This window comes from Tachypleus tridentatus, unplaced genomic scaffold (assembly GCF_004210375.1).
Source record: "Tachypleus tridentatus isolate NWPU-2018 unplaced genomic scaffold, ASM421037v1 Hic_cluster_2, whole genome shotgun sequence".
In the NCBI taxonomy this organism is placed as follows: Eukaryota; Metazoa; Arthropoda; class Merostomata; order Xiphosura; family Limulidae; genus Tachypleus; species Tachypleus tridentatus.
In genome coordinates, this window is record NW_027467782.1 from 6366145 (window position 1) to 6382887 (window position 16743).

The 16743-nt window shown below is 33.8% G+C and overlaps 2 protein-coding genes across 2 annotated transcripts in view; one reads left to right on the forward strand and one right to left on the reverse strand.

The window, feature by feature from the left end:
- Positions 1 to 1957, forward strand: part of LOC143242662 (uncharacterized) — a 312274-nt gene extending 310317 nt beyond the window's left edge. Inside the window, exon 3 of the mRNA XM_076486135.1 lies at positions 1760 to 1957. Coding sequence (XP_076342250.1) covers positions 1760 to 1820 — 61 coding nt within the window. The 3' untranslated portion in view covers positions 1821 to 1957. The remainder of the gene's footprint in view (positions 1 to 1759) is intronic.
- LOC143242665 (uncharacterized) overlaps positions 1957 to 16743 on the reverse strand; it is a 46141-nt gene continuing 31354 nt past the window's right edge. Inside the window, exons 3-6 of the mRNA XM_076486146.1 lie at positions 7213 to 7451; positions 6514 to 6599; positions 5718 to 5846; positions 1957 to 2738 (exon numbers count right to left, since the gene is read on the reverse strand). Of these exons, the coding sequence (XP_076342261.1) occupies positions 5742 to 5846; positions 6514 to 6599; positions 7213 to 7429 (408 nt within the window). The 5' untranslated portion in view covers positions 7430 to 7451 and the 3' untranslated portion in view covers positions 1957 to 2738; positions 5718 to 5741. The remainder of the gene's footprint in view (positions 2739 to 5717; positions 5847 to 6513; positions 6600 to 7212; positions 7452 to 16743) is intronic.

The window sequence follows — 16743 nt, forward strand, 5'->3', positions numbered from 1 at the left end:
AAGTACTTCTGACATGAAATGAAGACGTAAAGTGCAAGGAGGCAAACAAAGACGGTTCAGGAAAAAACAGGGTAATTGTGTACTGGGTAGTTGAACTGAATAAATGGGTCAGCTTTCCAAAAATTCAAAATTTATACCACAGTTTGTGAATCTAGATAGTGCATGTAAAATTAACTATAATTCTTAATCAGTAAATCAGCAAGACTACGAGGACCAGACATATAGTCCTGGAAATGTAGTTGGTGTAAAAAGAAATCAGTATGTATGCAGATGTAAGTAACTGATGAAAAACAAATAATACATCAGGATTAGATTTATACAAACGGGATTGTGAAAGAGGGAAAAAGACCTGGAATGGAATATACATGAGAAATTAAGCCCACATAATGAGAGGATGGTCGAATACTGTACTCAGTGAGAAGTTCACATGGCCTTAGAAGTAGATAAACGTAAACAAACAAGCTGACCTTCTGCTGAAATTCCTATTGACATCGAAGGGATGAAAGAGTGTCAAATATATGTGAATAAAGTTGCAGGCTACAGAATGGTGTTCACTAATATATAAAAGTGGGTGTCACGTCATCAACACGTAACTTTCATCTCCTCGCCACTGTTGAAATTTCACTTATTGGTAAACATTCTTCTCTCACAAAGGATAGAGAAATAGTGATATGGACTTCTACGTTAATAAATAGAACAAAATGTAATTCGAGAAACAAAGCAAATCTCTGTTATTAAAAACTAGTAAATCTACAAAACAGTTTTTAAATACCACAGAGAGAACGAAAAAATAGGAAGTTAGTGTTTCTAAGATTGTTGGAAGACACATGCTGAACTATGAGAAATCTTATGAGTCAAGATGGCAATTGTCTAAAGAGAAAAATCTCTAAGGCAAACGAACAGAGAAGACATCTCAACTGTGTTAAAAGGTTTATCTTGTTTTAGAAGGAGCTGTAGCAGCCAATGAATATACCAGTCGGCCGAGAAACTCCATTCCTACCATCTCCTGCAGGCTGGTTCTTTGGAGATCTGGTATGGAAAAGATGTGGACCAGTTTAGGTGTATTGTGTTGGCTAGGATGCCCCCAACCCAATCATGGGAAAGAGGGTGGACTACTTTAGATATGATGTTTTAGTTCGGATGTTTCCCACCCTATCATAGGGAAAGAGGTGGACCCGTTTAGATGTATCGCGTTGAGAAAAATGCTCCCCACCCAATTATGGGAAAGAAGGTGGACTAATTTATATATATTGTGTTTACTAAGATGCTCCTTACCCTATCATGGGAATGAAAGTGGACTAATTTATATGTATTGTGTTTACTAAGATGCTCCCCACTCTACCATGGGAAAGAAGGTGGACTAATTTATATGTATTGTGTTTCCTAAGATGCTCCCCACTCTACCATGAGAAAGAAGGTAAACTAATTTATATGTATTGTGTTTACTAAAATGCTCCCCACTCTACCATGGGAAAGAAGGTGGACTAATTTATATATATTGTGTCACTAAGATAGTCCCCACTTTACCATGAGGAAGAAGGTGGACTAATTTATATGTATTGTGTTTACTAAGATACTCCCCACTCTACCATGGGAAAGAAGGTGGACTAATTTATATCTATTGTGTTTACTAAATTGCTCCTCACTCTACCATGGGAAAGAAGGTGAACTAATTTATATCTATTGTGTTTACTAAATTGCTCCTCACTCTACCATGGGAAAGAAGGTGGACTAATTTATATGTATTTTGTTTACTAAGATACTCCCCACTCTACCATGGGAAAAAAAGTGGACAACTTTATATGTACTGTATCTGCTAAGATGTCCCTCCCCCCAACATGGGAAAGAAGGTGGACCAGCCAGGATATCTACAATTAAAAATGTCATTTTACACCCAACGTCGTGACCCGTACTTTCAAGATAGGAAAAAGAGTGTACCTAGTTATTTACACGTTATCCCACAAGTGTGTTCTTCCAAGAAGAGAAGTCACACTCCGAGGGCATCTTGTGGACACTTTCCGAGGACTGCTCATCTAGGTTCCCCCACCAAGTCAATATGAGCTTCTCAATGTGTTTCCTGTTATTTTTAGGTAAGATATCGTGTCAAAGTTGATGTTTTCTTACACTGAAAATATATTTCCCATTGATACTTAACTCTCCTCACACTTCTGGTACTTCTTTTCTGTCAACTTTGAAGATTGTGTTCTACAGTAAATAGGAAGCCAGCTTCCAGCTTTGATAGTAGAGTATGTTTCAGTGAAGCGTTGTGCTTGTTTATTTACATGCTACAACGCAGATGAACCATTGTTGAAACGTGCGGTAGATGAGAATTTCAAGGCTAGTGGAACCAAAAATATTTTCGCATATTGAAGGCTGCACTGAACAATAATAGCTGTTATGTGAGAACAAAAAAGATATTCTATCGAAAATAGTATGAAACTAGATGTTTTAGACTGTGTACAATAATCTGGTATAATCTTCTATGAGTATATAGTTTTAAATATTTTTCAAAACGATGCCTGAAAAAACATTTTGCGAATCTTATTACGTTGTCCTTCCAAAATAAAGTTTGTGTCTGCCAATCAAACATTTCTAATACTCTGAATTCAACCAATTAATGTGGCAGACAAACAGAAATATCTTTTCTCCTTCGTTTCTTCTTATAGTTTCCATTAACACTTGAACCAGTAATTTCAAGTTATCTCAGATAATTATGCTGCAGTATATTTGGTAGAATTCTGTAAATCAAAACAAACCATTAACTATGAATACAACTATGTACACAAAACTCAACATTTTACATGACAAATAATAATGTAATAATATCTGAAATCAATATTTAAATAAAATCACGACTATTAACTTTATATCGAGTACAAAAAATCTGAATAAAAATATTAGTAAATAATTTGTTGAAAAATATATTGTGAAATAAACATTTTTCCAAGTATAACATTAAATAAAATTAAATTATATTATGTGTGTGTTATTTCTGTAGTAAAGCCATATCTGGCTATCTGTTAACTGAGAATAATTTAAACCATGATTTTAACGTTGTAACTCTGTACAATAAGTGCTGTACCATATGGGGAATGAATTATATTAAAATATATGAAGCATAGTATTTGTTATATAATGGTAACGAAATGCTAGGATTAAATGTGTTCAAATTATCTGTATGTAACTGGAACCTGAAGTTGGTAAACATCTCAGATAGAATACGAAACAGAATGTTTCAAACAATCCGTTTTAAAGGTCTCTTTATCTCTTTGTGTGTAGTGTTTCAACAAATGACTTTAATGTCCTTAAACATAAAATTAATTGTTCATTAGACAAAATTCTATATTAGTTTGAATGATTGGTATATTTTGGTGTTATTAATCAAACTTTCTGAACCTATATTCCTTATACCAACAACTACAAGAAGTAATGATTGAGTATTTCAGTCATGTTAAGAACCACTCAACAATAACATACCGTTACGTCACATGTTGATGTATGAATCAGTGTTATTAATTCATAACACGTTGGTGTAGCTTTTCATTCTCAACTTAAACAGGAGACAGATGAACGGACACCACGGTTCACAGTATGTTGTATAAAACGTAGTAGATAACGTTCTCTGTCCAATCTGGATTGGATTTCCTTTTTTCTTTGTGACTTAACACTCAATGGATGTCACAAAATTATAAATTACAAAGTATTTCTGAGTAAAACTGTTCATATAGACTTAGAATTATTTCTTGCTTACAGTTTAATATTTAATATAAACGTGTGCACTCTACATCTGAAAGTTACTTACAAGCCGTGGTCGTTGTTCAGGTCAAATTCTGTAATATCATAAACAGGTAAGATAAAAAGATTGCAGTAAGTAAACCACTAAGAAAATTGTACGAAAAACAAGACATGAGTAATTAGTATGTGAAGAAATGATAATTAGTTAACAACTACAATCATAGGATTTGGGATTTGGAGTCAAAAAATCAATAGGTAGGTTGTCTACTGGAGAAACTCGTTCACATTTAAAGAAACATGAAAGTCTGGATTGGTTTTAATTCTTGACATATACTGAATGAATGATTCACAATTATAAGGTCTAAAGTATTTATGAATAAAACTGTTAGTATACATTTATCATTATGTTTTACTTAAAGTTTAAAATATAATATGTGGGTGTGCACTCAACATGTGAAAGGTGCTTACAAGTTGGTGTTGGATAAGAAAAACAGTTAAGATAAAAATAGGATAAAAAATACAGATCAATATGGTGATAGGTAACCGCTTTTTATAACTCACAAATTATGTTTTAGTTCCAGATTAAGTTTAACCCCATATCATACAGAAGGGAATTCTTTTGACTAAAGACATCCAAATTTATCTTTGTTCAAGGCTTGTCCATATTTTCACCCAAGAAAACTGCATGGCCTGATGTACTGAGAAAGCCGAACGCCATCTAGTAGTAAGAACTAATAAAATACGGGATTATTCATGAAAACCCACAGAAATGTTTGGTGACACATGGTTTTCGTTTATACGCTAACATAGTGAAGAAACAGGACACGAAAGATAAAATATAAATATTCTTTGTAGGGATGATACTGATCTGGAATTCATACTTAAAGAAACCATCTACGTCAAACAACTTTAACCAACACCAAATATCATGTAGTCTTCATTAAAATCGTTCCATTTAAAATATGAAGATTTTTTTTTTAGTTATTAACTTTCTATATATTTTAGTTTTGATTAAATAATTGTTATTTCAGCAATGTATTTTAGTTATTTAGGTAGAAATAATGTATTATTTTTGTTTTGCTTTAAATAGTGAATGTGGAATATGTAAGATATTTTGCGCTACATATTAACAATTGCAGCATCATATAACATTCAGGATATATATTTTAGGTAAATCCAATATAAACAATTAGTTTATATTTTCTAATCTCACTGACAATTCTTCTTAAACTTGTTGTTATTTGTTGTCAAGCACAAAGCTACACAAGGGGCTATCTGTGCTCTGCCTACCACGAATATCGAAACCCGGATTTTAACAGTATAAGCCTGCAGACATACTACTGTGCCACTGGGAACTCCTCTTAAATTATTTCAAGACTAAGAGTAATACTTTACTGTAAAATTTATTCTCTTACTAGACTGAAAGAGCAAGACTCAGGAAACGTGTCATCGACTTGGATGTGAACTTGTCAAAATATGAAAAGAGTTGGAACGTTCCTCTACGGACTTACATCGTTAAAACAGAGGTTCGATTCCACTCGGTTGATATAGTAAATAGCTCTATGTGGCTTTGTTCTAAGAAAACACACACACACGCGAAAGTTTTTTTCGCAAGTTGTCACCCTATTGCGCTATTTTATTTTACTTCCTGATGCGACAGGAGAATAGAACTTGTCTTATACTTACGAACTGCACCCCCCGCTGGTACAGCGGTAAGTCTAGAGTTTACAACGCTAAAATCAGGGATTCGATTCCCCTCAGCAGATAGCCCGATGTGGCTTTGCTATAAGAAAACACACACACAAACTTACGAACTGTGTAAGATACAGAAATAATAGTAACTGGACGGACCGTAAGGTTTAATATCCAGCACTGTCAAGGACTTGGAAGCGATGTGAAAATAACAGATTTATGGCCAGTAAGAACCAGACCCACATTTTTTGCTTTCCCCGTTCATATAAAATCAGACTTGAAATACTTACTTGGAGGACTATAACAGGCGTTAGTTACCATGTACTCCCTCTATGGGTGAGTATCGTCATGAGGACTGATGCAGAAAATAAGTGATTCCGAGTAAACGGAAAAGAAGCGCAGTAGCTTTGATGACTTTCCTATAAAAACAGTTATTTATTCTCTTCTGACATTTATTTTCCTTTGGAAAGCTGTTTACATTTCTTTCCAATAAAATCTTTAATACGTTTCGGGCACTTTTGTTTCTAGTGATTCTGAGGTTACGACTGGTTTTTATTTTATAGATTTTGAAAACACCGGTGAATCCTTTAAGCTGTATCTATTTATTTTAATATTTAATCTTATATAACAGTCACAGCCTGAGATAACTTTTACTATAATGAGTTAATGTTTTTTTTTAAGAATACACAGTTCTATAAATCTCTCAACATCTGGGGATTCTAATGTTTAGGAGTACATTAAAAGGTCAAGCTACTGGTTAAAAGAAAACAAAACAAACCTGAAACTGTTTACAGTTTTATCATAAATGATCGGGTGTGAAATATGTTGAGAAGTGGTCATTGAAGTAATCTATAAAAATCTAAATAATTCAAAACAGGACAAACACCGGAACATTTTTGAATTTATATGTTACTACTCTTACACAGATAGATATAAAGTAAAAAATACATAAAAATACTTCACTAAATATGCTGATATTTTCCCATAGTTTTCTGGATACTCATGTGTTTATTTTTCTTCAAATTTCAAAACAGTTTTTTACCATCGCTGAGCTTGTTATTAAATCAGACAACCACTAATATCTACCTGACATGCGCAGTTTCTGAGGAATTGTCCATACGTAGCTTTGTCATCAATATTCATCCAACGCTGACGGGGAAGACAGTGTTTACCTTAAAAAAAAAAAAACCAACAACATCTCTATCTAAATTCCTGTCAGTCTATATCTATGTACATACTTTATATATAAATAGACACAAGTAGTAAATGGAGCGAGAAAGTGTATGAGAACCTACGTAAATTATTTATATATACATCAACTTGTAATCATTTGAGTCGAGGAAAGTAATGACGATCCATGTTTGTATATGTTAATGGTACAAAAGTCCGGTGTACTTCTCCACGCCACACCAAACATAATTGACCTTTTAGCCATGGGGACATTATAATGTGACAGTCAATCCCACTATTCGTTATAAAATAGTAGACCAAGACTTGGCGGTGGGTAGTGATGACTACTTGCCTTCCATCTGGTCTTTCTGCTACATTAGGGACGACGAGCACAAATAGCCCTCGTGTAGCAGTGATTGAAGACAAATTGTAAGATTGTATAATAATGTAGAGTAAGTGTGTTAAATGAGTTTTGGTTTTCTATGTTTGTATAGTAAGTGTTCTGCTAAGAACAATTTACAAATAACAAACTGTTATATTTACATTCTGATAAATAGTGTTATTAATTCGTAACAAGTTAGTGTAGAATATCCTGTTTATCAACATTATTCATACCTGTTCTACTGTTGTTTAAAAAGTTAATGTTGAACTTTGACTTCATCCGTATCTTTTCACACTCAACCTGAGAAGTGAAGCCGTCATAAACAGACGACAGATGAACTGATGGACAGACACCACTGTTCACAGTATGTATAAAACAAGTAGTAAATAATGTTCTCTGTACAATCACATTCAAATATTGTCTACAGCTGCTTTCAAAGTCGGTCTTCATTGACTGTTGTTGAGATCGAATTCTGTAACATCATAAAAGGGTAAGATAAGAAGTCTGTAAAAAGTAAACCACTAAGAGAATTGCACGAAAAACAAGGCTTGAGTATTTAGTATTTCAAGAAGTGAGAATTACTTAACAAATACAATAATAGGATTTGGAATTAGAAGCTCAGAATAATAGGTAAATTTTGTATTGTTAAAAATACGTCCATAGGGTGTGGGATTAAGGGTTAAAAACAACAGGTAAATTGTATACTGGGGAATCTCGTCAGACTTCACATATAAACAAACATGAAGGTCTCGATTGGTTTCTCACATCTTTGTGACTTACACTCAATAAATATTACAAAATTATAAAGTCTAAAGTATATCTGAGTAAAACTGTTCGTACAGATTTATAATTATTATTTTTATTTAATGTTGTATGTTGTTCAGAGGTATCAGTAAAATAGTCAACCAGGCATGTATGTTGTACAGATGAACAAGTAAAGTTGTCAACCAGGAATGTACGTTGTTCAGATGTATAGGTAAATTAGTGAACCAGGCATGTATGTTGTTCAAAAGTATCAGTAGTCAACCAGGCATGTATGTTGTACAGATAAACAAGTAAAGCTGTCAACCAGGAATGTACATTGTTCAGATGTATAGGTAAATTAGTGAACCAGGAATGTATGTTGTCCAGAGGTGACTGTGAAGCAGCCATCATGGCACGTATTGTCTTCAGAGGTATCAGTAAAGTAGTGAACCAGGCTTGCATATTGTTCAGAGGTATTAGTAAAATACACAACCAGGAATGTACGTTGTTCAGATGTATAGGTAAATTAGTGAACCAGGCATGTATGTTGTCCAGAGGTGTCTGTGAAACAGCCATCATGGCACGTATGGTCTTCAGAGGTATCAGTAAAGTAGCCAACCAGACATGTACGTTTTTCAGATGTATCATAAAAGTAGTATACTAGTTATTATGTTGTACAGATGTACCAATAAAATTGTCAACCAGGCATGTATGTTGTATAGATGTATAAGTAAATTAGTGAACCAGGCATGTATGTTGCTCAGATGTTCAGGTAAAGTAGTGAACCAGGTATGTATGCTGTTCAGATGTTCATTATGTGTTTGTTCGTGTGGTTCTCGTGTTCTTACCAATCGACTTATATAATTAGGCCTAGATGTAAGCTTTTTCAGTAGCCAAAATGTACATCTTTAATATGGGTTTGCTTCTAAGCTTTTCGATCTAAGCGATAGTTCGTAAGTATCAGTCAGCAGGCCTAAGTATACATGCAAGTATCGTGGCAACAAGATTACTCTGTGACTGCATGTTTACAGCTTTCAGGTTCACGTAATCAAAGATTACCAATTTGTAAATTGAACAGTCCCCATAAGTGATTGCAAAAATCATTCCCCCCATTGGGTGTAAAAAAATCTACGCCCCTGTGTATATGTGTTCTATAGATGTACCAGTAGTCTACCAGGCATTTATGTTGTTTAGCTGTATGAGTAAACTGGAAGACCAGGCATGTACATTCTCCAGATGTGTCAGTAACGTAGGTAACCAGGTATGTATGCTGTTCAGATGTTCAGGTAAATTAGTGAACCAGGCATGTATGTTGTTCAGATGTTCAGGTAAAGTAGTTAACCAGGCATATATGTTGTTCAGATGTTCAGGTAAATTAGTGAACCAGGAATGTATGTTGTTCAAAAGTATCAATAGTCAACCAGACTATTTGCAGAAATTACCAGATTTTTAAAAATATATGGTAGTAGTTTTTATAGTAATGCCATGGAATTTAGATTAACAGTTTCTTATCATTACCCCCCATGCAGTAGGTAAAGCCCTGTCAAGCATCATTATGTGTGTTAATTGATTAAGCTAATATCTTGTTGTGTTAAAAGGTCTTTAATTAGGATAATTTCAAAATATTTTGTAAATTTGTGCTGAAAATTTGGTAATGAATAATCAAGAAAAATCATTCACCTGTATGACTTTTGACTCCAGTGTAGCACATGTACCAAAAATATTTGATAGTGTGGATTGCCACAGTCAAAATACAGAGGGTGAAAATTGCTAAACTATCGTACATTAATAACGCACAATGTGCCATGTAGTAGTTTGTTTTGGTCACCCAACAAACTACCATGCATTTTGATAAAGGAATACATACTTGAGAAATACTACACAGTTTTGTAGTTTGTGATAAACTGTTTAGAACTAATAAGGAATTTAAACAATTTTCAGGTAACATACACCTGGGATATAAAACATACTGTTATTGTTCATGTTAAGAATTTGCAGTGACTGTTACAAAATGTTGTAGTTGCTTAAAAGTTGTTGATGCACAAGAAACAGGACCAAAATATATCGATCTTTGATGTATTTATGATGTTTGTAATTGTGAATTATTCTTTGTGTTTGACATAATAGAGTGACAAAAGAAAATTAAAAGATGTTAAAATTAAATTTGAGTGGAAATTGGTGGAAGTAACTTATTTTCTGATAACGGTGTTTTACCTCTTCCCACATAAATAGCTATTGTAATATAGTGCAGTGCTATATATGGAAAATAATTTTTAACTGCCTTGAGCTCCCACATACTTCATGATTAACATGGGTCAACCAAGTTGATCATGTAAATCAACTTAATGATTTTTTTACATTTTCTTTTCATCTTGATTTTGCTGTTTAGTTATTGCTTCTGAAGTGGAATTATTATTCTAATTTTTCATGAATATAAGATAACCTTTTTTTCTTAGTTTTCTTTTATTGTGTATTATGCGTGGTTATTAATTTTCAACAATGATTTCTGAAGTCCAAGTTACTACTATGAAGATAATACCACCTACCAGCACACTTACTCAGGCTGCACATGTATTCAAGGTGTCTCTGTTTCCTCACTCAGTTGGACTCATTCACTGCTACCATGCTGTGATTGTTGGGGATAAACATGCAAGTTACTGTGGTTCTTCATCTTGTGCTATCCCTTGAGGATATTCATATACCAAGGATGTGCTGCAATATTTCCTATTTGATTGATTTTGAGTAGGATATTTCACCATACAATGACATCTTTCTTCTTATTGTTTGGATGGTGGGTTCCTGGATCAATAGTTTTATCACTTTACTGTTATCACAGATTGGCAGGTGTGATATATTCCTCCAGTCTGTTGTACCCTTCCTACTTGCACCAGATGGCTTTGTTTTGGATTGCAGTTGACTTGATACCAGTATGATACTGTTTCTGCATGGATGTCAGTTTTATATTATATGTGACTTGCAAATGGTATGATCCTAGTTCTACTCTTATATGGATTTTGGTTCCCAATGAATTGAATGAAGTTGACTTGCTGTATATGGTACCTTGATACATATCCTTTTTACTCTTACCCATATTACTGTCATCATATGGATTTAGTGTTCGGATCACTACCTACCCATAGTTTTCTCTCATATAGATGTTCTTATTTTTTCCCATTTCTTGTTACATCTTTCCACACCTGGTATAGAAGTGAAGTTTTTAATGTATAATTGTTTACTGTGAGGATCTACCTTTTTCGGGTGTTATTTGGATGATTTCAAAAAATGCTTCTTTCCTTCCCACACATGCTAGTCCTTCTACGTGTGGGATTCCAGCTATTTTTGTAAGAAGAGGTAAGGTACTATGTCAGAAGTTATAACTGAAAATGTGTTTCTGATGGATACTTAACTCTTTCCACCCTTCCATTCAAAACTGGTGCTTCCATTTTCTTCCAGTATCCAAAGTGATAGCTTGATAGAATCAGTTAGAAGAAATCACATGCTTCAGGAGGGTGTGTAGCATTCCTGTTGCTGGAGGGTTATCCTGTTATGATCTTCATGCGAGACAGAGTTGAACCACACTAATCATTGGGTATGTGGGGGCTGAAGGCCTACAGCATGGAAAAAATAGCATATAGAAGGCGGCACTATAAGACAATGGCTACTTCTATGAAAGGAGGCAAGTTCCTACTGGAAATACGTTTACAGTAAAGGAATATTAATATTTCCACTAACAAAAAAGAAACTCTATAGCTGACAGTTTCTCTTTCCTCCCTTTTTATTATATTGATGGTGAGTATTGATTAGAACAAGTTTCCTTACATTAACATTTAAACATGGCTTTATGTACAGCTATGAATAACTTCTATGAATTTGATTTTCTGAACAGTTATAGACTTGGATTTAAAACTTAATGATTTAAAATTATACGTCTCAACTTTTCATTCTGAAGAAAAATTGTACAATTTCTAGTAAAATTATTGTAAAGACTAAATAAAATATCACTACACTTTCATTTTGTCTAATGTTTGGTATTTGTGGATATTTAACCAGCATATTTATTTTTTGAGTAAAAAATGTAAAGTATTGATATGAGTTAACATATAAAGAGGACAAAGCATCAGAAGATTTTGTGGTAGTCACTCACTGAAACTAAAACCATAGAGTATTTCTTAAAATTAATAAATGAAATAGTGGTTGAAAGTAAAGTTTGTTGTTGCAATATTATACTTTCGTATTTACACAGTTGAATTTATCTATTCTTAACCCTTAAGTAAGGAGAACTTTAATAGCTCCCTTTATGTTTATAATACCTCTTTTGAACTAGGGAGAGAAGTTTAAAGTATGAATCTGTGTAAAATTTTGTTGCTGTTATTTTTACTTTTAATATCTTGATATTTTCTGTGATTATATTCAATTAAACTGAATTTAGAAGTTCAAATGATGTATGATGCATAAAACTGTTTAACAAAAGCATGAGAAGCATGCACTGCTTATGAGAAGGAATCAGAAACTAGGAAGGAAATTCAAATTTTTTTAAGTTTGGAGTACCAGCTGAACTTCACTTAGATTAGGGATGGAACTTTGAACTTTTGGGTTAAAGGTTTCAGATACTTTGAATCAAAAAGACCATGTTCTGATAAGATAGTTGAAGGATGTGAGTGAACACTGTTATATCAGTTGATTATTTATGTGGATGAAGATTAAGTGTAAGATCAAGTTTTTGTACTGTTACTAACAAGTGTGTACAGCAGTAAGTGAAGGTAACAACTAACTAGGTAACCTCAAAGGAGAATTTGACAACTGAAAGTTGAACTTCTGTGAAGCCCATTGTTTGTGTTGAGAGCCCTTCCAGAGGATTAATAAAAATAGCCACTAAAAGATTCCCCTGACAACTTATCTAGAGAGATATTAACATGTCATTAAATAAAAATATGAGAGGCCATCTCATCTCCATGACATAATCCAGAGAAAAGAACACCAAAAAGACTTGTTGAATGAAATTTTAGCGCAGTACTTAAATTTTGTATTAGGATTATTCAAAGGACTGTTGCATTTATGAAGACTCAATTTTGTATGTTCAGTATTATAGCTTGTTTACTAGAGGGAGCTGTTGCAAAGTATTCAGAAACAAGAATATAAAGAGGCAATTGAAATAGCAAATGAGTATTGAGTGATTGACATTGTATTGATTCTTCTATTCAGTTATTGGTAAGTTGTGTTTTATAACTTATCAAATCTTCTTGTTGAAGTTCTTGTACATCTTATGTTTTATGTTTATACATTGTACCTACATTGTGAATGAACAAGACTGTATAAAATTACAGAAAAAATAAACGAACTGTGCTGCCTGCAATACAATAACTACTTTCAGAAATGTATACTCAACCATCTGTAAGATATCCATTCTTTCTTCCGGTCATCATACAATGAATGATAAGGTAAGTAAGTCTTCACACATCATCGAACAGTTTGCCATTGTAGTACTCTACCTACTAAGTGTGAAAATCTTCAAGTGCTATGAATTATATCAGCTAGTTTTTGGTCAACTCCTCTACAAATATTCTGCACTAGTCTTTAACTTAGAGATCAGCTTTGGCTCACTGTATAAAGTACACTATGACAAGTATCTAGCAGTGGCCTCTTAGGATCTCTTAAGTTTTTTATTTCTAATATTCAGTTAATCATACTTCCTACAGAAATCTTTCTTTTTTTACCAACAGTCCAACAGCTCATTGATACTGGATGGACCAGGAACTGTCACTATGCTGTTAATTCCTATTGTGGGGTCACTTTCTTACTTATTCTAGCATTTGTATTCACAGAAGATGAAAAGAAACTTATAATTCGTTTTTATTTTGGGGTATTTTCTAAAGATGCAATAAAACAATATATTACTGCTCACAATAAAATCAAAACAGTAGAAGAGAAGTGCACATCCACTCAAATTGGCATCACCACATCATCTGAGCATTCCAAACCAAAATGACCTGAGACTCGCATGCACATTATCTTGGCTGAGAAGGTGCCAAGCATTATTATTTGGATGAATGCATAGTCCAATCCCCGAGTGGTCTCTTTGAACTCAGTATTGCACCCATTCAGCAAGCTCTCATCTGCTGAATGCCCAATTGAACCCTCTCAGTCAAAGTGAGGTCACTACAATACATTGACTGATGGAAGCCACATCTTGTAGGTGTTAAAACCAGATGACCATTGCTGTTTACTATTAATGGTACATAATCCTACTTGATACTTTACACCTAATGTTGCACTGATACACATTCCTTTAAACTGTCATTTGTAACTCTTCTAGTTTGGTGTCTCTTTGGTCTTCTTGTGAACAAAATATTTGTCCAAAAGGAAAAATTTACACTGCTCTTTCATGATGTCACCTTTCCCTCTATTTTGCAATATGAAAAACTGTACTGAGAGCAATATCATTTTTTAAAAAAAATCCATGCTCCTAAAGAACCCAAGCCTTCATCTACTTCAGTTTCCATCTTGTACCAATGCAGTGGCGAGTGCAGCACTTAAGCTTTAACTCGAAGAATTACAGTTAATGCTTGCGCTGTCGCAGCAGTGGGGAAGTTAATGCATACACTGTCATACACAAAACTGTCAACAAAGGAAGAAAGTCCGAACATAACAATCTCAGTTCCGTCTCTCTAATGAAGCTTTCAAAACTCTTCTCATGACCTGGAGAGCGTTGTTTGTAGTTAGCATAATCAGAAACGTTAGCTTTCAAAACTCTTCTCATGACCTGGAGAGCGTTGTTTGTAGTTAGCATAATCAGAAACGTTTTTCAACATATTTCTTTTCATAGCAATCGCCGGTATATAATATTTTTTATATAATTTTGTGAATATACATCACACTTCTCCTTACTGTGTACATTTGCTCCATTATGGTACTTCAAAAAGTTAGCAAGTCTACAGATATAAATCTAACTACGTATTATTTCATAATAATAATAAGAGTTTCTTAAAAGAATGATGAGAAATTTTATTAAATGATATAACAATATTTTAATTACTAGAATTAATCAGAAAGTACGAACAGGAAGAAACACTAATTATTTCTTTTGAGATTAATAAACCTAAGTTGTAACTGTGGTTGATGGAGTTTTAATTTTTCCTTTACTTAAACTTATAAGAATATACTAACTTAATAATTATTTCACTGTTAAAATCACCTTATCAAAAGCTTTTTAAAATACTGTAAGTCGTCCAACCTTATCCATAATTCAGATACATGAGCAATATATTAAACAAGAAGTTGACATGTTTAATAAGTCACCAAGGAGGTTCTCTCTCTCTCATTGTTAGTTGGGATTAGTGTTTATACATCCAGGAGGGTCAGGTTTCGTCAACCTGTTCCTCCTTCCTTTGTTTTAGCAACTGTCAAGTGTACTTATACATTGTACATGAGGGCTAGAGTAACCCGCACTTACTCAGGGCAATGTCCATGTACTATCTACATATACACTTGGTGCAAATAAATCATTTCTCTTTATAGTTCCATAATTATTTGCACTATCATTAGATAGGTGTCAACGATAAAACATTCACATAAATCCTTCTTAATGTTTATTAGCTAACGTCTATTAGTTTATAGGTGGCTTTTTTTGTATTATTTTGAAAATATATATTTACTATGGAAAGGTGTTTAGGACTCTCTTCATCATGTTTGCAGTATCTGTCTCGTTCGCTTACTAGTTCGTTTTTCCTTCAATTTTTTACCAAAATAATTTATTGTACTATGTGGGAGTCTATCTGTTATTGTTTTTATGTGTGTGTATTTATGCATGAATTCACATGATGCAGTTCTGGGTACTTTATAAACTGTTATAAGTAGTATATTTTGTATTGTTTGTAGTTTGACTTTACTAGTTTTTTACATACATTTATCCATGCAGGGGCTACATACACTCTTGTGCAAGTTAATTCAAACAGGACGGAAAATTACGATTTTTTTCAATTTTTTTTCCTTTTTATTTCTGAGAATCCAAAAATTATTCACAAATTAATACATGATATGGCCGCCTTTATTTTTCAGAAGATCATTAATCCGTTTTGGCATCAAGTCCACGAGTTGACTGCAACCTTTAATAATTTTTGGATCGCGGTACCACACCTCAAGTATGGCCTCAGTTAGGTATTTTTCGTAGAACAGTCTTTTTCCCGAAGTCTTTCTTTACAAATCGCCCAAAGATTTTCAATAGGATTTAAGTCTAAAGATTTTCCAGGCCAGTCCAGCACTTTTATTCGCGTTGTAGTCATAAAATTTTTCACAAGTTTCGATGTGTGGCACGGAGCCAGATCTTACTGAAAAATACCAGATCCATCTGGAAATCTCTTTTTCAATTTTGGAACGACTCTTCTCTGCAAAACTTCGATGTACTGTGGTCCTCGCATCATACCTTCTACGATATGTAAACCTCCGACGCCATAGTAGCTGAAAAGCCCCATAACATCTTCTTTAAGGGATGTTTTACGAACTGATGTGAGATTCTTGAAGTTTTTCACCTGGAGATCTGCAAACATGCAGACTTCTTTGACCCTGTACAAAAAAATGAGTCTCGTCATTGAATAACACCTTCCTCCATTGTTCTTGCGTCCAGTTCTTGTATTTTAGACCCCATCGATACCGTTTTTCTTCATTGAGTTGGAAAGAAGTTGTTTTTGACTGGTCTCCTTGCCCTTCTAACGCAATTTCGAATGACATAATATTTCTCAAAATTTCGTCATATATCCCAAAAATAGATCGACCGTACTGCAAAACACAGCTAATGACGCCGTCTGTGTGAAAAATGACTATTAAAGGAAATCAACGGGTCCAGCGAACCAACACCGGCAGCTATGCTGAAAATATTGTAAAATGACCATTTGTTTCAATTAATTTGCACAAGAGTGTAGCCAATGACGGGTCTAATGTATGTTTTATATATTCTTATGTTACCTGTCCTTGCTTCATTATATTTACCAGTTAAACTCCCAGCATAGTTTGTTCTTAGCTAAATG